Raw genomic sequence first — 26556 nt, forward strand, 5'->3', positions numbered from 1 at the left:
CAATTCTAACCTAATTCACCAGGATATAACCTTCTGCCCTTTTTTCCAGTTGGGATGGTGTTGCACCTTGTGCTGATTATTCCGTCGAGATGTACGTATTTGGTATACATTGATGCCTTTTGAAAGAGATTAGCTGCTCGATCTTCACTGAATAGTATAAAAATCTTAACAAGCGACATGACAAAGAGTAGTAATACATACCTTTGCTAAGTCTCCCAAGCATAACACAAGCGCGCGCTCCAGCATTCTAGCACATTTTGTACAATCGATCTTGATTAACCTTTATTTATTGTATTCCGTTCCCGTTTTGTGGTTGGTTTTTTTCCTGCCCTTCCCCCCTCTTACAATCCCCTTCTCATTATACCCTTCTTTTTTGTATCTTTGCTGGCAAAAGAGGCCGCCTCGTAAGCTTTCAGCTATTGCGATAGGGTGAAAATACATCAATCGAATCGAAACAATCTTACCACGTGACGTGGCGATGGTTTCGCTTGTCCCGAGTGTAAACAACCCCAACGGCAACCGTGGAGGGGCGGTGGTGATGAATCGATGAGGCTCCCGTACTGTGTGTTTACTTTACACAGGAGCATTTGGACGTTTGGTGTGTTTGGGTTGGCCATTGCACCATTGCAGTGCCACTTGTCTGCGCGCTTTAAATCCCATTTCCTCCCGGCTGGCCGATCCGATTCAATCCGGTAGGCAGGTTGCGATGCTCGAAGTAATTCGTCACCCGTCGGTTTTCCGTATCGTGTATCGGGACCGGCTGTGGGTTGCATTGAAGTTGGGCCGACTTTTCGCCAGGTACCACCATCAGCTGGCGCAGTTCAACCTGCAAGTGGCGCGGTAAGTAATTTTTTTTTGGGACTTAAAATCTCTCAACCCATTACTTACATTCCGGCCAACCTCCACGATCGGGTACTGGGGCAGCTCGATCGAACCCTTCGTCAGCACGAACGAATTGCTCCACTGGCAGTCGATGTACACCGTGACGAAGCCACCGTACCGGGCGCTGTGGCGAGCGATCGTAAATAACCGATTAGTAAATCATCCATAAACACCCTTGAGCCCGGAACGGGACCGATTTGTCTTACCTTAGCGCTAGCGTATGCCAATCACCGTCGTCGCGGAGTGTGAGTTTGCTCGATCGCACCGGTAGCATCTCCGAGAGGCCGTACTTTTCCTGCAGCACCCGCATCCCACCGTGGCCATCGGTTTCGAAATTTATCGACAAGCTCGAGCCGGTCGTTAGCTTCGAGCGGATGGAAAAAATGTGACCACTGGTGGCGGTTGGGTGGGCCGTGAGCGAAGGATCCGACCGTCGGCTGTCATCGTCCGCTGCATGCTGCTCGGGGTGACCACCATACTGGGGGGCCGGCTGTGTGGTGGTGGTGTGACAGTATCAATACGGGTTCGATTGATCCCATCCGGGGTGCAAAGTTTGGTTCGTTCGTGCAAGATAAATGAAGACAAATAAAACTATTGAATGGAAAGTTTGTCCGCGGGACAGTCAGGAAAATGGTGGTTGGAACATTGAGTTGGATGGAGTATAGACCGGTAAAATAAAATAAAATGAAGCTCGATTTTTCAAATGTGTTATCCCCAATAAAATTTAAAAGTAAAGTTTTTCATCCAATAAAACCCCATTAATGTACTGTTGATGTGAACCTTCCGGAAAAAAGTAAACTGCTCGCTAGAGAGAACACAGATTTTCCCATCATTATGTTTATTGATGTCCACAACATTCACTCCGGCTGCTCGCCAAAATGAGTCCGTGTCCAACGCAGCAGCAAACCCTTCTATTAAACATCCAAAGTTTGCCAAAATGCCGGCGCAATCGGCCATCGGGGTAAACAGTCTGAATGTCTGTGTGTGTGAGTGTTTTCTTCCACCATCATCGTACCATGACCCTGGAACCCCCAGTATGCTAGGTACGAATATGACCAGCAGTTAGCGATCAATTTAATGGTGGTTTTATCGTGCTGGTCAAAGTGAAAACTTTCCACTTCTGTGATTGTGTCGTATCATATCCGACTGGTGGGATTGCTTTTCCATGTACACGTTATCGATTTTCCGGCTGCCCTTAAAACAGGCGAGTGTTTTATGAGCCCAGAACAAAAAACTCGAACCACGAGGTAATAAAAAGGCACGACAGATTTACTGCTCGATAGAATTTGCTTGCTTGTGAGACAACGATGGGCGAGTAGTTTGGTCACAACTCCACACACATGGCAGGGAATAAATTTCAAACTGTTCAAAAGTCTTCTTGCCCTGAAGTAGCAAGTGGTAATTGAAATGTAAAACTAATCAAAAATTAATACATACACGTACACACACAGATTTCTCGTATGGGCAAAGTTGGGCAAAGGAGGTGTTTAGGAACAAGTTTCGTTACTTACAGACGGGCTTACTATACGAAGAGTTCTGATAAGTGATCTTCCAAGCTTACCGCCGATAGTTTGTGTGCGGTTTGAGCAACTGTGTTCTGGCAAGTAAGTCCTCGCAGTAAGTGAACACAGCAATAGCAATTAAAAGATGTTCCTTCACGGAATTCAAATCTTATTCGCATTTCATTTACTCTTCATTGAGGTTCGTTCCTATCGTTCTGGCAATTACTTTAGCTATTGATAGGTTATCGAAAGGGCTTGTGGATTTTGGAAAAAGGTAATTATATAATTATATTAATAACAAAGAGAGAGAGAGAGAAAAAACACTGAAGACAAATAAAATTATAACCGAAGTAAGAGAAATAGAGAAGATAACAGATAAAAAAGGGAGAGGTGAAAAAAAATACTCCAACCTGCCGGAACTTACCCTCAGCCGCAAACTCATCATGAGGGTGAAATTTTGATCCAGCTGATTGATCTGATAGTTGATCCGATCGTCGATGCTGTTGTCCCAGGTCCTCCAGTGGTTGGTCGGTGCTAGTGCAGCCAGCAAATTGATTGTGCCTTTATATTATCGAACGAAATAAGAAAAACTAACATTAAAATCCTTTATATTTATGCAAAAAAACTCTAACTCTAGCAGTGGCTTAGAAATGTTTAAATATTCACACAATGCAAAACCACTGAGTACGGATTTGCACCTTCCCAGACGTGGCGGCACTTGAAACCACTTAAGCACTTTTCTTCCTACTGCTGCTGCTACTGCCTTGCTGGCGCCATACCGTGTGCCCCCCCCCATTTATAGCTTCGTTTAATGGGAAGAAGCGTAATCCCGGAACAACACGTTGTGGTTGCGGACTTTCCAAACCGTCATCTGCAGATCCATAATGTTATTTTTTTTCCCCGGGTCGACACTCACCACCGGCCGGCACACAGAGACCGACCGATGAAGCTTATGTCTGTCGTAAAGCTCGCCCCAAACACTTCACAATTGGACACAAACACGCACACACACACACACTTTCGGAAGAAAAATGTACGACGGGACGGAAAAATATTGCTCAAAGAAATGGCACATTTCAGTTGTGGCCTGACCGGGACGGTTTGGTTTGAGGTTTTTCGAAAAGATTTTCCTCTAGCTATGCATGAAGATGGCCACATGAACATGAGTAAGGTGATAAATCAAAGAGTAAGACAAACAAAGGCCACAACAACACCATCGAAGGTGAGGATGAAAAACAAGCCACCATCGTCTCGGAACGAAGACGAGTGAACGGTTTTATGGTTGCCATCAAATTTATGCGCCATGCGTTCGTTTTGTGGGGCAGCAAAAAAAAAAAAAGCAAACGAATGTCTGCGGATGTGGTTTTTATTAGAATGATGGTTGTCTCTCTTCTTACCCTTTCCACCTGTGCGAGCGGAAAGCAAAGAAGGATTGAAAGCCAGCAATGCAACTGAAGCGCACATTCAGGGCTTACCGGTGCACTCGAACATGTTGCAGTTCCGCTGCTCGATATTGTGTCCCTCGCAGACACGCCACGTGCCTTCATCGGCAGCCTCATCAGCGGGTCGATTATGATGCGTTGTCTCAGCAGGTTCCTCCATAACCCACCGTGGTTCGGCTCCATCTCCTGGTGGCACCGTGGGTGTCCGCTGGGACTCTGCTTCCCCCGAAGGTTTCATTGCGCTTCTTTCATTAACCTTTCCCGGGAACTTCATTTGCCATCGCCCTCCACCGTTCGCCATTTGTTTTGATATGAGTTTTCTTTTCGATTTGCTTCGCCCAACATCATCATCGTCACCGAGCGACGGTGCAATGGAGACGCCTGGTAGCTCATCCCACGTAACTGGCTGCGTACGTACGAAGGTGGTTGCGGTGGTGGGGATTTCAATTTCACCGTTCAAAATATTGCGCCCTTGTCGCGTGGAAGCTACCGTTGGTGTTTGCAGGATGGGGTTGCTTTTGGGACGGGTACGCGCCACTACACGATCCGACGGCACAGACTGTAAACAATGTCGAAACCGTTGTTGTACGCCACCGCCACACGTCACACTGCAGCCAGTGTAGTCACTCCATTCGCTCCAGCCTATAACGGGTATGGGCAGAAAAAAGAAGAAGAAATCAAACACACACACATACACAGTTGGGTACAAAAAAGGGATCAAAAAGGGAGCGGGTGTATTTAGAGCCGTTGCAGGGCGAAACCGAAAAACAAGTTACAAAGCACTTCGCAAACAAACGCTACGACAAAAGGTGCTCCAAACTGGCGCGCACGAGGTTGTCGAGGCCAACCGAAGTAAATTAGAAAGAATCTGCTACCGTTTTACATTTGCATCCCCTTGTTTCCCCGTATCAACAATGGCAGTGCTTGTCATGGGCTGGGGAAAGCGCTCAGGGGTGGGAGACTACACGTAATGAAAGAAGAAGAGAGAGAGAGAGAGAGAGGAAAAACCTGCTTTAAAACCGTGTGATGAATGTTAAGTAAGTGAAGCCAGTCAGTGTTCCATGGCGGTGATTGTTTAGTTTTCTGATTTAGCATCACCGCAACTGTCTTTGGTTGAAGTGCTCACAAAGACCCGAGTCCGATGAATGGCTCAGTGTTGTGGCCAAATGAAAGAGACAAGTCTTAGGGGGGAATTCTCCATAGAAGTATTCGTTCGTACAGTCGTACGCGTGTTGTATGCAAATATCTTACGCCTAAAGTTGCTTATACTTAATGGAGTTTTAATTGTAAAAACGTATTAAAGAATTTTAAAAGTATGTATGTAGCTATAATTTATTTTAAACTATTTTTAATTGTCATGTAAATTCATAAAAAATATTACAATAGGAAGTTTGATTATCCAACGTGTTGGTGTTACGAAGGACTTAAAGCATGTATTTCAACTCTTTCTCTCAAGACTGCGCTTTCGAATTAAATTGATGCAGAAGATCCTCCAATTTAGCTTTGATAAAAATAAAAACCATCGATCATTCTCCCTCTGAGGATATGCAGTAGAACCAGATGAAGTTCTTTAAATCATTCTCTTGGCAAAATGTGCCTTGCAAAGATCCGACAAGCATTATTTGTGGAATGTCGTAGGTAGTCTCTAGATCATGCCTGACAGACAGTTTTACCTGTATTTCGGGAGTATTGGGTAGCAGTCACAATATCATTTTCAAGCCTTTCCAATTTTTCTTCTTCAATTTCAAGCCTTTCAATTTCCAATCCAAATTTCCACGCCGTCATCCAATTTTTTCTGGGTGATTGTGAATGATTTCGTCATCAGTTCACGGTTCTGGAGCCCTGACACCTGCCATAGCATTTTTTTCCTTACTAAAGCAGGGTAAAAATACTGTAAAACTCGAACCAGCCATATCAAGCAGTCAAACGTTTACCAGCAAAAGTTTAAAGTTTGGATTGAAGCCTCTTCACTTTAATACGCGTAGAGAGAAACTGTTTAATCTTAGTTTCCTCTTAAGCGGGAATAAGAGTGGCTGTCTTTAAGCCCAGCCTCTCGGGCTTTTGTTTCCGACCCACAGATAGAATCATACAACCCACCCTTCCGGTGCAAAAGCCAGAATTTACTCGACTTTACACAATTTCACGAGTAATTTCACCTCTCACACATGATCCAATGCCGGTCGGGTCGTGTATTTAGCAATCGGAGCTTAAAATCATTATGTGCTCAAGAACGGGTGCGGGAGCCCAACGCCTGCGGACCCACGGACGCAACACCCAGAACGGTCCATGAACGGTTTCGATTATCAACGTTCATGCGTCATTTACACCCTATTTCACTCGGTGCTTTCGAATCGTACGGCACGAGTACCATATTCAACACTCCGACGTCCGACCGGAGTGGCACTCCTGCCACATTCTAACACAATGGGGAAAATTTTCCCATGGCTCCCCCTCCGGCCTCCCCACTGGAGCGCTTGCATGCACGTGTACGTTGGCTTAGGCTGGGTTTAATTGAAGTAAAAGGGAATAATTTTGCTCTCACCAAGCGCTTGCCACAGGGCATCCTCGAGCTGCTCGTCCCACCGCAACAGTCCCACGTACGGGTCGACTCGCAGCAGCCTATCGGGAGTCGCCCCACCACCACCACCACCACCCACGGCTAGCCGTCCGAATACGATCATTGTAACAGGCAGTATCTTGCTGAGCGTGCGGCTAATCTGACCCTCGCTGTCGAGATCCTTTTCCATCGCGTTAGGCACGGTCTGTTCTTCCTCTTGTTGCGAGCTCTTGTTGCTGCTAGCGCCACGCTGCAAATTGACACGTTCTCCGTCGGCCAAGGATTTTCGGCTGTGGTGAACGTTGGAGGATGCCGTCGGAGCGCTGCGGTCAGTGTGAAGGTTGCGTACAGCGGCAGCATCGATTGAACCGTCATCGGTGATGATTGTTGCTTTCGTTGGTTGCAGCTCCTGCTCGAGCGATGAGTCATCGAGATTGAGTTCTGTAACAGCTGACTGCGTACTTTCTACCAAACGTTGACAGAGTTGCCCTTCTTTACAGTTGGAAGGCTTCGAGCCGGATGGTGCATTGCGTCGATGGAAATCACCGGATGAAGATGCATCGGGTGTCGTTTCGTCTGCCCGAGCGGTGTCATCGGTCGATGCGGTTGGCATTGAACTCGGCACATCACGATGCGTGTACTGTACGCTGCCATTGCTGTGGAGGAGAGCAAAAAAAAACGAGGTAAAATAAATAGTAGGAGTTGCGGAAGAAATTTCATTAAGACGGTGCTCGGTACCGGCGAGATTCTTGCTGCAGACGCAAGCTGTTTTCGATTAAGCGGCAAGCGTAAACAGCGGTAGATCGGATCGAATCGAACCCGGTTCGATTAACTCGTTTGAGGAGCAAGGCTACTATTTGAACAATTTTCTTAATCTCGTAAACTTTTCCACGTTGCTGGAGGATTATCTCCGTTCGCTCCGGTCTTGCGAGGTATCGCGTGCCTCGCTTTAAGCGGGGTGAGTTTCTACGGCTTATAATTTGCGTTCCGTGAGGAGATCGTTTACGGCAGCTTAAGCTAGTGGGGCGGATTATTGACTTTTCATTTATGGAAAAATAGCTCTATCAGGAATAGTTTGCAAGAAATAATTGAAGAGTGCAAAGCAGGTACAGTAAGTCTCACTGGGAAGCTTTTAATTTGCCCTGACTCAACCTCATGCAGAAAATCACCATCCACTGCTCCACAGATAGTGTTTCATTTTACCGAGAAAGTGTATACAAAAGTGATTTGAAATTGAAATCAATTTCCCGCTATCCACAAAGCTGACACACGGATTCCAACCTAACGAGAATCCACAAAGTTGCCGCACGAGTGGGTTGATTGGAGCAATCGTTTCTCGGCGCGAATGCAACCACCCGACCAGCACACATCGATTGCATCGTTTGCGTTTTGCAAAGCGAGGCAAAAATCAGGCTACATTGAGGCTGCACTTTTTGGGGCGCAGCAGTCGGTCGGTTCCGTATTCGTTTTAATCCTGTTTCGCATCCTTTTCAGTGCCGGAGCCTGGGACGCTGAGTGGTGCTGGATTTGCTGTGCTTCATTTTCATGTCCCCGTAGAGTGGCGTATGGTTTTCTAAACGAATCAATCGACTTGTGGTTTGTTCGATTGGTTGTCTGCTGACGCGGGAGTGTGTGGGTAGTTGATTAATGGTCGCTGCATTAAGGTTGTTTAACATTTAAATAGCATGCCTACAGTAATTGTTCGTGTGATTTAATTTGTTTTCTATTCAAATTCATTTCATTTTGTCTTATCACTCTAATTTTATAATTAATGTTCTGCTTCGTTTCAATAAAAGATAGAAAATTATGTTAACCTCCCCTAATGGAGGCGCCTTAATGGAGACGCCCAGTACTTCATAATGTCTTGCACCGCAGCATGCTGTAATGTCTTCTGGCCTGCTCACCCCGATAAAGTAATCATCTTAAAAGACACATGTACTTCCGGTTGTAATCATGTCCCGTAAGTTTACAGCAATTTACAATGTCACAGAATAATTAGAACGCTCATTTTTTACGTCTACACCGCCTGTTCATTTAAGCTCTGGCAAAAAAGCAGCAAAATCTCTCCCTGTCTCAACACACACACACACACACACACACACACATTTGACGTTAGACACGTGGCACCGGATGGTTGTTAACCGTAGGGAAAATTCAATTATCGTCCTATTCTTTCATGGTGGCGCGCTCTGTGCGTTCGCGTTCTGGGTCCGCTTGTAACGCCACCCTACTGGCAGACGCGGTTCCGACTCGCTGCGTACCGTACCGCACCGGTTGGATGGGCGAGTAGCGTTCCCTGCTGAAACCTGGCGGTTGGATGAGCAAACGCAATTGAAACTCATCGGACCGGAACCAACTTATCCTGGCTTTGCGAGAGTGGTACGGGCCAGATCTAAACTATGCACCACATGGCCATACGGTCAGGCAAACACGGCACAATGACGGTTGGCACAACTGGACTGGTAATGTTTGTACGCCTCCGCAGCATAGTGTGGGCAGACAGCAGTAGTAAATGAATAGAGAAGGAATTGAAACAGAGAGAGAGAGAGAGAGAGAGAGAGAGAGAGAGGGAGGTGAGAGCGAGAGGGAAAGAGTTAGAGAAGGAGTAGATGCAGCAGCAGAGGCATTCGATTCCACGGTACGTTTGGTTTGAAATTTATCTAGCCGAAAATCTAGTTAAATGTTTCGGGAATTAATTGAATATCAATTGTGTCGGTGATTTATTGTTCTAGTGCACCAAGCACTAGGAGCGGCTGGACATCGGTTTCGCCGTTTAGGTGGACATTAATGGATGGCCACTATGGTGTTTTGAAGGAGGTTGTGCTTAAGATTGTGTTTTATGGTTATGACATATAATGAAACATATTATAAACTAGTGATAATAATTTAAGAAAGAAATATTTTGAAAAATTGAGAACGTTTTACTATAAAATGTTTACTATTTTTTTTAATTGTTGCGTTAATTTTTTCTAGAAAATGCATTTTTATTATCAGAAAAATCAGGAAAAATTATGAGCAAAAGTATTGTAAAAAAAAACAATGCAATAGTGTGTAAATGTGGGGTGCGGCCATTAAAAAGTGGTATTCAGTGTATTGAAATCCTTTACTGGTGCGCTTTTCCAACGAACTGGGGTGCTAATGGTGCGCACCAGGTTCTCCGAAAACGCTCATTCATGAAAATAATTACGTAAAATCTTTTCATCATTATTAGCACGTCCCATTTGCTGTGCGAGCGTCGTTTTCTTCGGGGAAAGCCGGCATAAATAGACTACAATTCGCACGGGGAAAACCGAAGTCCATCATTGAATTGAAGCCATTTTGAACGTTCAAAATCGAACAGGGCCCAATTCACAGAAAGGTATGGAAAGCATTATAAACATACCTCAAAAGAGAACATTATCAATCCGGTCAGGAGGTTAAAAAAGGTTTTTCAAAAGGTATAATAAAATTGGTTGACTGTGAGTTCTGCCTTTTCTGGATTGCCACCGTGCACAACAAAACAGAGCAGCAGTTTTGGTTTGCTCAGCTTATTTAAATTTAATTGTATATTTATTTTACATCATCGCCGCGTTGCATTGTCAGGCGTCTTTGTGGCTGACGCAAGCTCGCGCTAGATCCAACCTTTTGTGATCCGTTTGCATCTGGAGGCAATTCAACTCATGCCATCCCATCCCATCCCGGCTGCTGTGCGTTGCAGAGGTGCAAAAGAAATTAGAGCGGACATAAAATCATTGCAACCACTTGCTAGTGCTGGCGCCTGTTGTGATTTCACACCGTGTGAAGCGTAATGGAAAATGGAAAATTCATGATGGCAAATAACCTCACCATAAAAAAACATAACACAAGTTCCCAGTACGGTTTGCTGCTGGGTTGTGGGGCTGCATTTCGAGAACAGAAACTGGTACAGATATTTTACTGTAAGAATTTCCTCTTTACCCATCGCATTGCCCTAATGCATTGCCGTTCGAAAAGGTGATTCTTTATTTTATGCTTTACCCACTTTTACCCACTTTTAGCTCCCGGTTGCTGTGCAGCTGTAGCAGTATCACGCCGAAGCAAAGCGTGAAATTGCTTTCAATGAAATTATTTCTCTTGCCGATCTTCGCGCAAGTTGGAGCATCGTGGAACACAAAACCCGAAACCGAGCCAGACTGTGCGGTTTGTCCGAGGCGAAAGCCACAAACGACATAACGAAGGTAAAAGGGGGCGAAATTGCGACACGATATGGGTTTGCCCGTTGGACTGCGGGGGATGTAGCTGGGAGAATGCTGCGTCAATGCTTATGATAATGAAATTGCATCACCACTCACCCACCGCTTGTTTGTGTCCCTGTGCAAGCAAAGAATTCAGTTTTTACCTCATTTGGGTGTTATTGCTGCTAGTGATTGGTGTTTTTATAAGGTAAGGTTGAAGACAAAAAAGACTTGTTCGTCCCTAAAATAAGATTAAAAGATAAACACTGTTCAATGCTCATTATCATGCTCCAACGCTATTATGGCTGACGATAACCCTTAAAAAATGCAATCGAACACAATTTCTCCCCGTTCAGCAGGTGACATCATTAGCAATATGAAAGAAAGCAATAAATTTCTCGCTTCAATCAACAACATGAGGCAGTGGCCAATCAAGCAAAACTAGTTCCATTACAAACGGTTCCGATTGGCACAGCAAATGGCTTCTACCGGTTCGCTCCCTTTGATTCCCATTCCCATATTCTCTGATTCGTTACATTCACTTAATCCTGTTAAGAGAGAGAGAGAGAGAGAGCAAAAGAAAGAGGAAGCTTCGAGGAAAACTCTACGCCGCGATGGAACACAGAAGCTGTGTTCTATTTTTTGTCGCTAGTTCTAGTGGCACCAGCGTCTGGATGTAACTCAAACTGTCTCTTACATCTTATCCTCGCCTCGTCCCGCCTCGGTTCACGCTACCTACCTCCAGAGGATGAAATAGTGCTTCCAGCTGTTCAGCTGCAACTGTTTGAAAAGTTCACTTCCTTTGTAGACGATGCCGGGCTCGAGTCGTACGATAAAATCTCCGTCACCGTCGTCGTGATTCGCGCCCGGTTGCGGTTTCCAGCGCGGCTGATGATGATGCTGCTGACGGTGCGCGGCCGGTGTTGCCAGCCACGAGAAGTTGAGTGCCGCCTCCCGCAGATCGTTCCCGTGGCCAGCAAATGCTTTGAATATCACATCACTTTGCGTCACCAGTTCGGACAGTTTCAACCGGCCGGTGGCTGTGTCGTCGGTTGGTGAGTTCGGAACGTTTGTGGTGGACGAATCGGGTTCCACCTCGAAAGGACTGCCCACCGTTCGCGATAGGATAGTGTAGTCCTGCAAGTGCAACTCACGCCCCCTACTGCAGACGATCGGATGGGTAAGGCAAGTCACTAGCAGGATCGCCGTAAACAACCAGCCGCGGTTACCATTGGGCCACAAACCGTCTGACGACTTCCCTTTCGTTCGCCACCGTCGTCGGTTTGAGCCACTTTCGCCGATTAACATCATAATGCTTCTCGGGCGGCAGAACGCAGCGTACAATCGCCAATCCATTTGCACCTTAGTTCTTTCACTTTCCACTTAGTCACACCATCGTCGTGTCGCACTTGTTACCGCACGGTGCAGTTCCTTGCTTCACGGCGTTCTATGCTTCATGCAAGAAGCAAGTTGCTACCTTCAAAGGAAGGCGAACAAGAAAAAAAAAACAAACGTAAATTGCAATAAATTTCACTTATCCGTGTACACCTTTGCTGCCAGCCCGTCGCCGTTCCATTCTGGCATCGTTAACTTCATAACCGGAATCAGACGCGAAGGCTCTGCGTGTGCTTCGTTTTACATCTGGCACACCGACCGGCTCACCGGTTGAACTTGAGTTCTGTTTTTGCTTCTTTTTTCTCCATCTCTTTCTCTTTCTCGCTCTGTTGTTGTTACTTTTTTGAACGATTGCTTCAAGCTTTTACGATGTCACTCCTCCATCACTCCGCTACACCATCCCGCCATCCCATCTTAGCTTCTTCTTGACACTCTGCATAACGGTGAGAGCATTTGGCATCCGAAAGTGTTCCGCATTCTGCAGCCTTTACAGTGTGCGTGTGTGTGTGTGTGCGCTTGTGTCCGTGTCCTTTCGTTCTGTCTTGAGCAAGAAAGAGTTTTCATTTCGGTGCCCAGGTTGGAGCCAAAAGTTTATGACGATATGACGCTGATGAAAATCTTTCCCAGAGAAGGCTTTTGAATGTTGGATTGCTTTAGCGAAGGGCTTTTTTGGGGATGTTTTTTTTATGACCGATTTAGCAATAGAATTTGGGTAAATGGTACAACCATTTGAATAAATATTTCTGTTTTATTAGGTGGAGGGATACTTTAGCCTTGGTTTGAAGAAACAACTTCATATTATTTGATTTAATTTTTGGGTAAAAATTTTGTGATAAATAATGAATGTAAAGATTACAGTGGCAAAACAGGAATGATACGGACACTTTTACTCCATTAGTCCTACCATAGTCTTGCCTTCTGTTGAGGCTTTGAGGTTAAAGACAAAGAAACACCGAGCAAGGTAGCAACATTACTCTTCATCAGCACAAGGGCCTAAAAGAAGCTATATTTTCTAGCGAGACAACAGAGCAGATTATAATTTACGGCGTCCCAAAATAAAAAAAGGATTCTCACTGTAGCCCCAAGTAGCTGACACTGTGATAGCTTCATTCGAGATTATTACAAGAACCTTTTGTGCAGCATGTACCATCTAGTGCAACTCCATGCAACAAAACTACCCATATTTCATTGAACCACCGTTGTCACCGTTGCCCCGATACAATCACCTCAAATCACGAGGGTCCAGTTAGTGCTGGCCGCTGTAAATAATGGCCCCCGATAAATGAAACGATGAAAGCGTCCCTTATCGAAAGATTTTCCGTATGAATATTTTATGCACTCAATGCGACCCCGGGCCTTCCCGTTCCCCCGGAACCAATCGCATACCAAGCACTGGGATGGGAGTCCCCGAGGGGGGGGGGGGGGAAGAGCGCGGAACACTAAACGCGTTCGAGGCCCATCGAGACAAGATGCCGTATGCGGCAGGCTATTTTTCCACACACCGTACACCTTACAACGGCTGCCCGCCTCGGAGCCATGTTTTGGACATAAATATTGCATAGCGTACCGTACCAAGAAGTTACCCGCCGGATATGGTTGTTGGTGGTCGGTAGTAAGAATATTGGGATGCGGCAAAAATTCAGCCTTAAAAGCTGCAAGAACATACGCCGGTCTGGCCGCATTCGATACGCAATCCCCAGACCGCGGAACTGGAATGCTGGTATGTTGGTGCTTTGTCTCTCTGTCTCTCTCGCTTATGATGCAGCAACAAACTAAACGACTAAAATAAAGCAAAAAAAAGGGGCGAAAAGGCAGCTACACAATCTCCGGACACGGTACGGGAGATATAGTGCCGCAACCCGTTCGAAAACACGGCCAACGCATACGGGGTTGGTGTTCACGATGTTCACGCGCCGGGTGACACACATGCGAGCCATAAATTATCTCTCATGATCCCGAGGTCCGGGTGCTTTAGGAATTGGAGTACATCGATATGCTTCCCGGGGGGCATGGGGAGAAAGGCGGAGAAAAAAAATGGACAAGGACAAGATTGAAAATAAAGTGGCCGGAAAAAAAGGAAAACTAGCAGAGTGTAAATGGAATGAAGGAGAAGAAAAAGGATGGAACATATGAGCTTTTTGTTTTGTGAACTAAAATTTAAATGCTGATAAAATTATTAATTTCAATTCAATATCTGATGCTGCAATATTGGAACGATTCCATCGTGAATTTAAAGGCGTTGACTTGCTTTAAATGTTTCATTTTTTCTTTCTCCAGTGTATGTCTTCATATGAATAAACCTCACCACGACGTTTCCTGTCAACTAGTTTTCTCATTAAACATTCAACCTAACCTCGTTCCAAAACAATACAAAGTCAATGTTTAGTTGTGAATGTATCATTTGTCTAGTTGTTACAAACACAACTAAAAAGACACACTAGAAAAAAGGGAAAGCTTTTCATCGGCATATGCACTTTTAAGTCGAATGCGCTTCTCATCATCACCGTCATCAACACCACGGCACCGTGTCCGTGTGATGCAAAATTAATTAACGGTGTCCTTTCCGTTCCGTTAGCAAGCTCCTACCAGGTACCCTCCGTTTGCACTTGCAATCACGGTGCAAAACAAATCCACGCCGCAAAACACGCCGAATGGACGAGGTTGACTCGCCGCAGAAGCATATGAAACATGAGCAATGATAAATACACTCACGAGCGGTACCGCAAACGAGTGGCTGGCTTATAAACGAGAATTCATCGTCCTTTTAACTTTTTATGCGCGTTCTTTTTTATATTAATGTTTGAAGCAACCGGCATGAAACAGTGAATCATTAAAGCCGACATGAAAAAAGGAAAACTGTGGATGATAAGTCTTAAGTATTCCGGCGGCAAATTTCATGTGTGTGCCTCACCAGAAAATTGTCGTTATCATTCGCATGTATGAATGACGCGTCGCTATCGTGGTATGCAGGGATCTGGGACGGCCGAGCAGACGGCATCCTGGCCCTGTAGCCTGCCCCACAGCCTTAAGCATTAGTAAATAGAATTGCTGACAACTCGGGCAGAACACAACATATTATGGCCAAGCTTCTGCTGCATAATCGTGGCCAAGATTGTACTGCGGTGGAGCAAAGATTAGTGTGTGTTTTACATTCATTGCGCACTTATCTCCGGTGTGGTCGTTTTGAAAATGGTGCCTCACTTTATTAGATTTGACAGTTATTAGCATAGGAGCGGGGAGGATTTTTTTTTACATTTAACTTTGATGAGGTAAAGTTTTGTTAACGCTTAAACATAACAGTCGTTTGTTATTCGAGAGAGGATGTTAATTTTGTATTAATAGTAAGGAATTTCTTTATCTTATTCATTTGTAAACTTTTATTATATTTTTATGTTTGAATTCAAGAATTAAATTCAAATATAAAAATGTCCCAACAAGACCGTTTAGACAGTTGATCTACAAGGCAATTTAACGTACAACTTTGTCGGGAACAATTCAACGGAACAAGGAAAAACTATCTCCAATAAAAAAAAAATAGTAAAACAAATATTCCATAAGGATGAAGCAACCGAAAAGAAAAAAAAAAGCCGACAAGAAAGGTAAAAGAGTGAGTGCGGTTTCTTTCCGTAAAGTTTTAACCTCTCTGTTCCTTCTGTCACGCTTTTGTGCACTGCTGTGACCTACCCTATTCGTATTTGATATATCGTGGTGTTCAAAGTTTTGACATCATGTCCCGACCCGGTTAAACTCTGGTCCGGACACTTTTCGGCATACCGGACCACAGGAATAAAAAACTAGCTTTCAGGAAGAAAGAAACGCTTCCATAAACGAACGACTGCAAGCTTCGGTTGGTGTTAATTTAAAAGCTCCAATGCGTTGCCATGGCAATTCAATCTCCAAAGCATCGTTTAATGGTACATTGTTTGGGCATAATCTACGGGGTAATGTATGATTTCACGTGAAATATCTTTCCGAAAAAAGGTTGGATTCCGTTTCGCAAAAGCCACACGCCTAATTTCCCGTTCACCCGAATGTGCCAAATGCGGCGTGGACCAGAATGATATGATAAGAGCGTGTTGAAAGAAAAATTCACCCGACTGCGTTTTCGGCAGAATATTCATCATCATTGCCAGCGCGCCCGTGCCAAAACGAAAAGGTTTGCGTAGTTCATGCGTAACAATTTATTCCATCCCCGTCATCGTTTGCGGATGCGAACCGTAAATCCACAAAACATCGTGCTAACCAGACACGGGGGGGGGGGGGGGGGGAGGGGGGTACACAGTACTAATCGTTGCGATGGGATGCTTTCATGCCCCTGTTGACTAATTCGATTCCACTGTGTTGATCTTACAAATTTCGGACTGGATCGGGTGAGAAAGAGATTTATTTTCGGAGTTACGGAACGAAAAGTTTCAACAACGCTTCACGTCCATCGGGTGGGGTGCTTTCATCCGCTGATACCGAAACTAGGATTCAATGATTTTGCTAACAATGCTCTCTCGAGAAAGATGGTTCGGGGCCCATTGGTGGGAGGAAGCGGTGGGAACTCCGTTCCGATTTCCGAGAGGGTAAACGGGGTCTATTTGAATAGAAAGTTTCCTTCAAACACTTAATGAAGAGCAAATTCAATTTACATTTCGTACACTTCACAGCCATCAATTGACGCCGTGTCGGTTCATAAAGCTCGTGTTCGACGCCAGTTGGACAGCTCGGTTCTTATCACCGCTATCGGTGTGGCCCAACGGCTTGACTTTGCTTCCCCTGGACGCTTTCCGGTCACCCGGGAAAATATCCACTTTCCACTCAGCAAACGCACAGTTGGCGCATCGCCAGGCGCCGGTCGGGAACGTTCTCAAGCACGGCGAATGCAAGAAGGAGCGAATCGTTCCTGCGGGTGTTCCTGCCACTTTGCTGTGGTGTCGTCGGCGCCCAGTTGATTCTGCTTCTCCTGAAGGCATGGAATTTCCATTGCAAATGAGGCAATCCCGGGGTGGCGACACCGTGCTGTACGGTTTTACCTTCCACCATTCCTGAGCATGCCCGGCGTAATCCGTTCCGCCGAATGGAAGAACGAATAAATGGATAGGAAATGGAAGGAAAAAAGGGCCCCGTAAGACAACAAAACCGAAACAAAACACGGCCAACAAAAAATCCTAATTGAACCAAAATGGAATCGAAGCCGCACGGGACTTCTTTTGCCTCGGGAAAAAACGGTGAAACACACAAAAAGGGCTAGGCGGTTCAAACGGGTGACAAGGAACCGGCAACATCTTCATCGCTCGCTGATCGTCGCGCAGCCCAATTGATGGTGGCTGCGACCGTGAATGACACGGGTAGCATAAACAATAATTAAGCCAGCATTTGTTGACCGACGACGGACGCTGGCGGAGATTTAAGGTGCAAAGGAGCAAACCCCCTTCGCAAAAGGAACGGAACGGAAGCGCGAGCCTTCTCGGGCTTTGTTGTATGCCGCTTTCTCTCAGAAGCAGCAAGACTTTGAATGGGTCTTTTGTCCTAGTTTCTTTTTTACCGCGCGGTCCTTTCTGCTCCTTGTCTAGGTAATCGGTATACATGTTCAGCGAAAAGGCTTCATTTCCGTTTGACATCGCCCTTCGTTAAGCTAACAAGCTGTTGAAGTTTTCTAATATCAGGCAGCCATCCGATGGAGCCGAGCAACCGAGGTATTGGGCGGAATAGGTTAGCTCTTTAAATTTAATTCGAATCGGTTCTAAAAAGACAATCCGGTATAATATTTAAAATCTTTGAATCCAATAAAACGTTCCATCCGATATCATCCCCGATAACATTTGGGGATCAAATAGGCCGCACGGGGATTTTCATCACTCCCTCGTTACTAATCAAATAACAAGGTTTATGGTGAACATCAAAGCACTTTTTCGTCATAATGATGGCACAAATACACACACGCTACACGCGTGTCCAAATGTTTCGAATTTCCTTGCCCTTAGATCCTTATGCAAACAGACACACGCGTACCTCAGGCGTGTACAACGTATCCCACCATTACGTTGGATTACGGATGAAAGCTAAAGAGAAACACCATATTCCAGAAATAATCTCGCACACGGATGTTTATATGTGTGTGCACTGGTGCAGGAAACACACAAGTTTTCCAATTACTCTTAAGGTGTCGGACGGCGAGAGATGTTTGACATTCGCATCAAAACCCGATTCGGCGAATCAACTCAGCGGGTGCTCCTGAGCGTATAAATCCTTCGCCCGAAAATTGCCTTTCGCCGGGAGGCGGTGTAGTTTCCGGCAGCTTGAGACACATCGGCCACACGACCGGAACACGAAACCAAAACATAATTGTCAAATTTCAAACGACAGCATACACACACACACGGCATTACAACACTGATTGACTGGTACTACACGCCGTCCGCCATCCGTCCACATAGAATGGTTACGGTTCGATTTGTTCGTTCAGGCCACCTGACAGGCGTAATATTTTAACACTGCCGACAGGAGGAGAAGCAAACAGCAATATCTCAAAGGCACTGTCGCATAGCTGGTGAATTGAAATACAATCCTTAAATCCACCTCCATGCCAACGCACTGTGGGCAAAACTGTTGGGGTTTTGCTGCCAGTAAGCTACGCTTTGGCGCTCACTCTTCACACTCCCAATCACGGTTGCACTTCATATCGGGAAGTTTTAACCCCAGCTTTGCAACTGTTTCTTTAGTCTGCGCTCACGCCACATTTTCTTTGTATGTTTTAACTTTAAGCTTACGCGTCACGTCAAGCACCGTTTTAAATGCACATCGAACGGAGTTAAGTACACGCGGCTTCACAAACGATCCGCACGACGCGTTCTTAAGTACTGAGGTTCGTACAGCTTCCCCGATAGCTCTTTATAAGATAGCCTTGACTGAGAGAAGCATCCCGTCGTTTGGGAGCGAAGTGAGAAAAGCACTCCATTCACTTAGTGAGAAACGCTCGGCTCAGTATGAACGGAAGGACGTCTCACGGCTCACCCAGCCTGCTCTCACTACTCTCCCGTACTCGGACTTCGGATGTGAGGATAAACAAAGACACGAACGAACCGAATCACGTGCTCTTTTAGTAGCTCGTTATCAATAGCTACCTCCCTTCGCCAAACACCCCCACTCACCCCTCAAAGCGTGAGAGCTTCCGGTTGCGTAGCGACCACGGTCAAGGGTTTTACACAGCGAAATGTCGGTCAGCACAACAGGCCGTCGTAGTGGTTAATGCTTTTTTTGTCTTACTTTAGATGGCTTCCCGCTTTATCCTTCTCAGTTGTTGGTCGTTGATTTGAAATGTTGATCCGTTCATCAGTGAACGAGCGTTGGCGCGAATTTGTACCCTCCCACCCCTCCCCATTACCACTCCACTCCACTCGCAATCAGCCTAGTGGTGGATTTATTTAAACGCTCCAAATGGTGATAGCTTGGCCCACGGTAATCTCGACGGTGTAACTCTCTTTTATGTGCTTTCTGTAGTGGCTCGGATGGTTTCGTATCTTGTCCATGGTTACCATCAGCAACACGCATCTCCCGAAACCGTATGTAAGCAGCAGCAGCACCGACAGTTGCTGTTGCCACGTGTTGTCGGGCCTTTTTCGCGACGCTGCCCCTACCAAAGCCGGGGCAAAAGGATATGAATATAAATGAACGTACGTGGAACGTACCGGTGGCAGTAGCTGCTGTAATGAATAGCATCGTGAGCTAGAATTTCGTGTCTGGTTGTTTTGGCGTTCACTTACTGTCAATGCTCATAAGTTGGCTGGACGATAGGAACGGTTTTTGCCATCGCGATGCGAACGGAATGATAAAGTGACAGTGCTGTTCGGTGATAAGGTTTGGAACCTGTCCGGAAATAGAACACATACGGATAAAGTATGTTCGGATGGGTTGCGCATTTGGAACATGCTGCAAGTAACGAGCATTAGAATTTCGAAGCTTTCGAAGTGATGAGCCACCAGGCGTCTCCATTGATGTTTGTAAATTTCGCCTTTCTTTCTTAAATGACAATAATAAGCGTGTTACGGTAATCTAGTAGGCTGGTTTCAAAAATTTCTTTAAAAAGTCATGATTTGTTTTTATTTTCTAACTATTTATTAAACAAATAAAAAATGGAATAATATTCCTCGACGTGCTTTCCTACATAAATCAATATGCACACAGCACACTATCGATTCCCATCAATCCAACTCCACGCATTACCCGGAATTCATTTACTCAAACGCATGCACAAGCGTTTGGTGCTTTATTATCTTCCGTTTCATTCCATTTCTCATTAAAATCGCTACGCCATTCACCGCATCACAAGCAATTCAATTTATTGACTCTACCAACGCACCCGCATACCAACGACACAGACGACAAGCGGCTCTGACGTATATCATATCACACGCGAATGTGTCCCTGCCAACTCCCTACTTACCCATGCCGCTCGCCAAGTGTTTACCTCAGCGCATTGAAACTAGAACACTTCTCATAAGATAAATCCACCCATGCTTAGCAGCGCGGAACCGGTGCCACTTTCCATCGCCTGCCTTCGCTTGGCACGTTCCTGCCGGATAGCGTCGTAGGCTCCTCTCATTATCCAGACCTCCATCGCGAAGTAAACTTGTGTCGCCGTGCCGATGCCGGTGGTGGAAGATTAGCGGTCACGTGTCGACCGGTGGCGAAAAGAGGTAAGCAAATAAATCACTTAAGACGTGAAGACTAATTTACCAACCCAAACCAACCCATCATCCGGGGAAATGGGACAAACAGCGCATAATCCTGCATTGCATGCATACATACCACTGCTCAGTATCAGCACGACACCCCACACGGAGAGCAGCGTGGTGGAGTTGACCGTGCCACGGAACGCCAGCAGGACAGCCAGCCAGCAGTAGAAGCAGAAGCACATATGGCCGCACAGGTGTACCATGTACAGCCGCAGGAGAAGAGTTTTCCGCTTCATTATGAGAGTAGATGTCGACGTGCGGTTTTGTGTGTGTGTGTGTGTGGGATGTAAATAATTGTAGAGAATAAATATATAGCGCTGGTTGCCGTGTAACAACACTTGCTCACACCTCTTACCATGCAAATGGCCACCAGCAGCACTAATGACATGAGACAATTCAACCCACTGTCGGTCAGCAGAAAAGCGTATGTGACTAAAATTGGAACGAGTGTAGTCTAATCAGTTTCGACTGCTTTTTTTGTTTTCTCTCCCTAGAATGATTGCTCTCAAGCAGATGAGATCACTTAAACTGCACTCACATTGATTACACGTTCCGCCCGGTACGTTGCTGTCGTCCTTATCGAACGTATCGCCACCGGCAGTACAGTTGTCAAATCCGATAATTTGACTGGCACGTTGCGCGTTCGCGATGGCAGTGATTGACATGAACAAATTACAACAGGCGTAGAAATAACATAACGCTATAAATGTCGCACCGGAACACATGGTTTCGACCCCTTTTCGCTCGATAGCGCGATTGTTGTAGGTCGAAGAGGAAAATTATCACACCAAGCACGGTAGAAGACTCGTTGAAGACTGAACCACCACTGAACAAAACGCCAACCACAGCGTGCAAGAAATCTACAAAATAGGTAAACGATCGCAACCGTATGGAAATCGTCATCGACAGCATGATCACTTCCAGCACGTTTCCATCGCCAAGCTTTCCATGACCTAGCGACGAACTCTGGTCCCGGCTGTGAGTTGTGGCGTTTTGTTTATTTGATTTTCTTTAAAGCAAGAAGCACACGAGCCAGTGCTAGTGAGTGAAAAATTGCGAATGAAGAAGAATGTTTCCCACCGATCGTTTGTGAAAAGAGCGATCATGAGCCCTATCATCATTAGACGTGGAGCGCGTTTCGTAAACAAGACAAAAAGACGAGCCAACATCTTAGGTTGTCCAAATCCTAGGCGAGCAAGTGTTTTGGTTTGCGATAGTGTTCGAAATGATCGATTGGTCCGACGAAATGAATTCATTAAGACAGATTGTTTGCTGCTTTTGCTGAATGCTGTAAGGAGAGAGGGAGGGAGACGAATTATAATTTAAAGTAAAATAACGATTCACAACATCACATACAAATGATTTTACGAATTATTTTGACCTTTCATTTTTTGTGCCTGTTATCATAAAAAGTATTAAGCAATACGGCCAGGCCGTTTTTTATGAATAAAAAAAAATCATAAAAGTATCGAGAATTGTTCGTTTGTTTAAGCAAATGATCTCATTTCGATCGAGGTTATCAAGGAGAAATCGGTTAAAGTGATCTTACTAAATGTAAAAAAGGATAGCATTTAAAATAGTTTGATGTCGATGAAAATCGAATACAGCTGAAAGAGATTTGTTACAAACAATTATTAAATTTTGCTGCACTACGAAACTATAAAGAAAATACAAATAAGAAACAATCGTAACTGAAAAATAAAAAAAAATAGAAAAAATAGAAATCTTCTAGAAAATAGAAGAGAAAATTGGGTGGAAAAATGCATTTAAAAATATAAATTGACAAAAATCATTATTCAACTTATTTAATTAAATTAAAAAAACTTTCATTTTCTTTGCCGAATCTGAAACCAAAAAAAAAAAAATGGTCATGATGTTCGAATAATGTTCGGCCTGCTTTAATTCCGTCCCCAAAAAGACAATATGGGTAACTATGGAAACGTAAGACAAAACAACGAACAAGATGCTATTGTCTCATGAAGTGCAGGGGTGTCGGTAACGAACCACCAAACGAGGGCCGGCTCAATGAAGATGCCAACAAGAAAAATGCCAACCGACCAATTCCCAGCAAACTCGGAACATACCGCAAAGCAAAATGAACCGAAGCATTCGAACAATTTATGCCATTTCCTACCACGGTTTCCGGATTCGCGCAGACGACCTTCCGGCGGAGGTCACAGGCAAACGGGAAAACGGGGGGGTAAGCAAAGGAAGAAGCATGTTTCCGTTCGACTAAAAGACGTTTGCTCCCTTCACAGTTTCACTCCGCACTAAAACGCTACATTCTGCTACAGAGTTCGAAGGTTGGCTGGAACATGGCATCGAAGTACAGAGCGGATGGTGACCCGAAAAGCCTAGTCCAGTCTAGGTTTGGGTTGCAATATTGCAAAACCGTACCGTCCGTTCCGAAACCGCTACAATAAGCAATAACGACTTAACAATCTTTACCCTTATGCCAGTCCACCGTACGCGGCAGATCGTTCGATGCCGGCCGGGAAAATGCAACGGAAACGATGCGGAGGAAGTAGTTGGCCGGTGAGGTCTTTCTTTGCCGCTGTAGGTGTGGCTTCTTGTTTGAAATCGAAAGGCAATGGAGACAAACTTCAATCACCACCACCCCACTAGACTCGGTTCTCAGTTGCAATGTGGCAAAGTCGGTCCGTGTTCTGGGCCAACAGCCGAAAGCCCATTCCGAGCACGCCATGCAACCGGTCGTGCACTGGCTGAGGAGGGTATCGGTAAGGGCGGTTGTGCGAGCATAAAAACAATTTCCCTCTGCCGGATGCCGTCACATTTCCTGGCAAAACTGGCAAAAGAAGCGCGCCGGTAATGAGGACGAGTCGGTGGTGGTGGCTGGCAGATAGTTGGCCCACAGCCAACGAGAGCAATTGCAATCCCGGAGGGAAAACGATGGTAGCTAAAATAACGCTGGTAAAACGGTTTTATTGCCTTTCTTCGGGCACACACACACACACCCGCCGCACCATCGCTGGCTGGGGGGCTGGTTGGATCAGCTTCCCTTAATTGTGTGGTAAAGGGACGACACGGAAAGCGCCGTGGGGAGAACTTAAGTGAAGCTTCACAATCAGCCCACAAAAACCCGACGTGCCGAATCATAATGCTATTCGATTTTTGCAACGTGCGAAGAAGAGAAGTTTGGTGCCGATCCAGTCAATGCCTGTGTGTGTGTGTGTGGTTGTGTTTAAGCCGGGTCGATTCATTTATTTCCATCATTTAATCTTGTTTTCTTAACTCAACAAAGAAAGAAAGTAAAAAACCATTGGAAAGCGCGATGGAAAACCATTACGTACGAGATAAATCCTTTCCAGCAAACCATCTCATCCTTTGTCCAGCCTTAACAAATGTGCGATAAAACAGTGAACAAAAAAAAAAAAAAAATGGCTCGTCCCGGAGAAGTGTGACAACTAATAAATTTTCACAAAGCTTCTGTAAATAACATCCCGCAGTAGGGAAAACAATCAGCCAGGAAACCGCACAGCCAGCGAATGAAAAATGGGCTGCATTAGGGGTGGAAAAGGAAAAAGCACACGGGACACTTAACACGGGCAGATGAAGAAAGCTGTTTGTTTTTCCGGGCACCGATTCTGGGAAAGCGCGATTGCCCGGTGGGCCCGCTGAAATGGTAATCTGTTTATGATGGATGTTAAACCTGGATTTGCGTCATTTGTTTTTGTTGAGCCAATTAATTTGGGTTAAACTTCAAAAATGGATACAAAAATAGTTCGAACTTTGAAAGATTCTTCAAAGCATTCCTAGCAGGCCATGCTTGTAGCTGTCATTGCCGATTGCCGTGTCTCTCCTCCTGTCAAACACGCACCGTGCTTCCGGAATGTGTACTCGCGATTGTTACCGTCTGTTTGGATACTTTCTTGGCTTTCTGTGGATGGCCAGTTCCGTGTACTACACGACCGAAACGATCGAGCTGCTAAAGCTGATGAAGTTAAGATGTAATAAGGCATCGGCACGAGCGCTGGATACGCCCGACACCGGACCAGCCCGGCTGCAGTTTAGTGATGCAATGATTGCTAAGGTTTGTGATTTCTACACCCATCTGGATGTGTTTATGCCGTACCACTTTATCACCACGATCATCAAGATGATGCCCGGCGTACTGCTCGTGACGGGTATATACACGGTAATGGTTTTGCCTAACATGTTTCCGCCTTTGTGTAATGTATTTCTTTCTTCTGTTTTCCAGAGCAACATTACCTTGGTGCAAGTGTTTGCGTTGTATGGGATTTTAGAGGAATGCTTTTTTGTGATTGTGTTTTCAAAAATATTTGCCGTCCTCCAGTCCTTCGACCTGAGCATTTGGATCTACTGGATAATTGTGATATTCTGTGGTGAGTACATCGAAAGGGTATTTGTAAGCTTTTTGACGCTTTCCTATGTTTTTGGTTGACAGTGTCCCAAATGAATTTGGTTTCGTCCTGAGATTTAATGCCAGTTTTCCACATTTTTTCCTACTGTTTTTATTTGCGCGTATCCCAATCAATTTTGAAATTACTTTAAAAAACTCCGGACGAATAAAAAAGTCCTAGCAAAGCGTCAAAAAGCCTCGGGGAAACCCTGTAACAAATATAGAAAATATTCGTAAATTACCTTTAAATTTCTTTCTTGCGCTTCAGTGAAGCTTTTCTTCTCGATCTGGATACTGCTGGGAGTATACGCGGCAATAAAACCCCGAACAGCACCCCGCAATCCACCACGAGTCTAATCGCACACAGAGAAAAAAAACCCAACACACACACACACACACTCGCTGCAGTGCAATACGTTTCTTTGGAAATTAGAATATTATTTACTAGTTATACTCTTCCGCTACTGCTACTACTACTGCTACTGATCGGCGACAGCGACCTATAAATACACCGGTATGTGTGAAGTAATGATAATAATCAGCTATTAACAGGAATGCCATTGTGAACACGACGAACACGAATAACGCTATAACTTCCAGGAAAACAAAACAGAAAAGAGGCGCAATAATAAAAATAATAATAATTAATATTAATGAACATGATTCGGGCAGATGCTTAGCGACCTGGCGCGCGGCTGGCTGACCGCGCGTACAGAAGAATGTATGTACAAATTAATTTAATCCTTCGTTCGCCGCACTACTCTCGTGGTTATTGCTCCTGTAGGATATGTATTATTTACACAGGTGAATAGTTTTCTTCTAATCTTTCAGAAAAACTTGGCGTATAACTGTTGTAGCACCTTTCGTACACATTTCGCGTTTCTATGTATCTATATGCATCCCCTTTTGCTGACCTTCGCAAGGTTCAGCCATATTTACACCATTTTCCTTTCGCTGCCTTTCATTTCACTAGAAATACTGGTTGCATCTTACTGCCTTCTTGCTGTTGTCCAGTTTGTTTTATTTTCCACACGGCAGTTTCAAATTGTTAAGCTTTGCTACATGTGTTTTTAAATTATTTTATCGATTCACCCAGCATTTCTTCTCGTTTGCCGATTGTGTTGCTATACTAGTTAGTGTTTGTTTGTTTTTAAATAAAGCTTCTTATTGCCTATTTCTCGATTGCCCTTTCTTTTTTGCGCGTCTTATTTTAGCAAAGCTATTTACACTCTGTTTCGTTTGCAATTTTTTTTTTCGTTTTCTTTCTCACACGTCAATTCCCACTGGTTTGGCTTGCACACACTGTCCATCTTCCGAGTCGGCAACATGCGTGATTATCACAGAACGGTTTCCATGATCCACGGCACAAACTTGGATATTCGCGTACAAACACCCGGTAGGTTTGCTTCAGCACAGCCAATTCCCCACGATATGATGCCCGCCAGGAAGTAGTGACCATCCTTGCCTTTCACCTGCGGATGAGT

General features: G+C 45.0%; 4 protein-coding genes across 9 annotated transcripts in view; 1 reads left to right on the forward strand and 3 right to left on the reverse strand.

The window, feature by feature from the left end:
• Positions 1-53: 53 nt before the first annotated feature.
• LOC118504811 lies at positions 54-18813 on the reverse strand. 2 transcript variants are annotated; one of them, XM_036039815.1, is made up of 8 exons: positions 18727-18813; positions 11316-12049; positions 6369-7039; positions 3860-4468; positions 2809-2945; positions 1089-1372; positions 889-1006; positions 54-826 (listed from the first exon to the last, which is right to left on the reverse strand). In XM_036039815.1, exons 2-8 carry the CDS (start codon positions 11930-11932, stop codon positions 650-652), a joined length of 2613 nt encoding a protein of 870 aa, XP_035895708.1. In that variant the 5' UTR covers positions 11933-12049; positions 18727-18813; the 3' UTR covers positions 54-649. The 2 variants fall into 2 exon arrangements, with proteins under 2 accessions (XP_035895708.1, XP_035895707.1); XM_036039814.1 differs by having other exon boundaries at positions 11316-12053.
• A 1315-nt stretch (positions 18814-20128) lies between these two features.
• On the reverse strand, positions 20129-23079 carry LOC118504239. Its single transcript, XM_036038463.1, has 4 exons — positions 21230-23079; positions 21047-21123; positions 20765-20921; positions 20129-20584 (listed from the first exon to the last, which is right to left on the reverse strand). The coding sequence occupies exons 1-4, from the start codon at positions 21414-21416 to the stop codon at positions 20451-20453; spliced, it is 555 nt and encodes a 184-aa protein (XP_035894356.1). The 5' UTR covers positions 21417-23079; the 3' UTR covers positions 20129-20450.
• Positions 23080-24541: 1462 nt separating this feature from the next.
• Positions 24542-25499, forward strand: LOC118506221. Its single transcript, XM_036043058.1, has 3 exons — positions 24542-24847; positions 24911-25055; positions 25341-25499. Exons 1-3 carry the CDS (start codon positions 24542-24544, stop codon positions 25427-25429), a joined length of 540 nt encoding a protein of 179 aa, XP_035898951.1. The 3' UTR covers positions 25430-25499.
• Positions 25476-26556, reverse strand: part of LOC118506219 (serine proteinase stubble-like) — a 99020-nt gene continuing 97939 nt past the window's right edge. For all 5 annotated transcript variants that reach the window (XM_036043056.1, XM_036043052.1, XM_036043055.1 and 2 more), the window contains one exon: positions 25476-26544. In XM_036043056.1, coding sequence (XP_035898949.1) covers positions 26410-26544 — 135 coding nt within the window. In that variant the 3' untranslated portion in view covers positions 25476-26409. The remainder of the gene's footprint in view (positions 26545-26556) is intronic.

Source organism: Anopheles stephensi, chromosome 2, assembly GCF_013141755.1.
Source record: "Anopheles stephensi strain Indian chromosome 2, UCI_ANSTEP_V1.0, whole genome shotgun sequence".
Lineage (NCBI taxonomy): Eukaryota > Metazoa > Arthropoda > Insecta > Diptera > Culicidae > Anopheles > Anopheles stephensi.

Bases quoted from the DNA above. Each gene is read 5' to 3' on its own strand.
- LOC118504811 (XM_036039815.1), bottom strand. From the start codon at position 11,932: ATGGATTGGCGATTGTACGCTGCGTTCTGCCGCCCGAGAAGCATTATG. The intron at 1,007-1,088 runs GTAAGACAAATC...CGCTCGCCACAG, and splicing joins TGGCATACGCTAGCGCTAAG to CGCCCGGTACGGTGGCTTCG. The intron at 827-888 runs GTAAGTAATGGG...CGCCACTTGCAG, and splicing joins TCGTGGAGGTTGGCCGGAAT to GTTGAACTGCGCCAGCTGAT.
- LOC118504239 (XM_036038463.1), bottom strand. From the start codon at position 21,416: ATGTGTTCCGGTGCGACATTTATAGCGTTATGTTATTTCTACGCCTGT. The intron at 20,922-21,046 runs GTAAGAGGTGTG...CTCATAATGAAG, and splicing joins TGCTGGTGGCCATTTGCATG to CGGAAAACTCTTCTCCTGCG. The intron at 20,585-20,764 runs GTATGTATGCAT...CGGCGACACAAG, and splicing joins CGTGCTGATACTGAGCAGTG to TTTACTTCGCGATGGAGGTC.
- LOC118506221 (XM_036043058.1), top strand. From the start codon at position 24,542: ATGTGTACTCGCGATTGTTACCGTCTGTTTGGATACTTTCTTGGCTTT. The intron at 24,848-24,910 runs GTAATGGTTTTG...TCTGTTTTCCAG, and splicing joins TCGTGACGGGTATATACACG to AGCAACATTACCTTGGTGCA. The intron at 25,056-25,340 runs GTGAGTACATCG...CTTGCGCTTCAG, and splicing joins GATAATTGTGATATTCTGTG to TGAAGCTTTTCTTCTCGATC.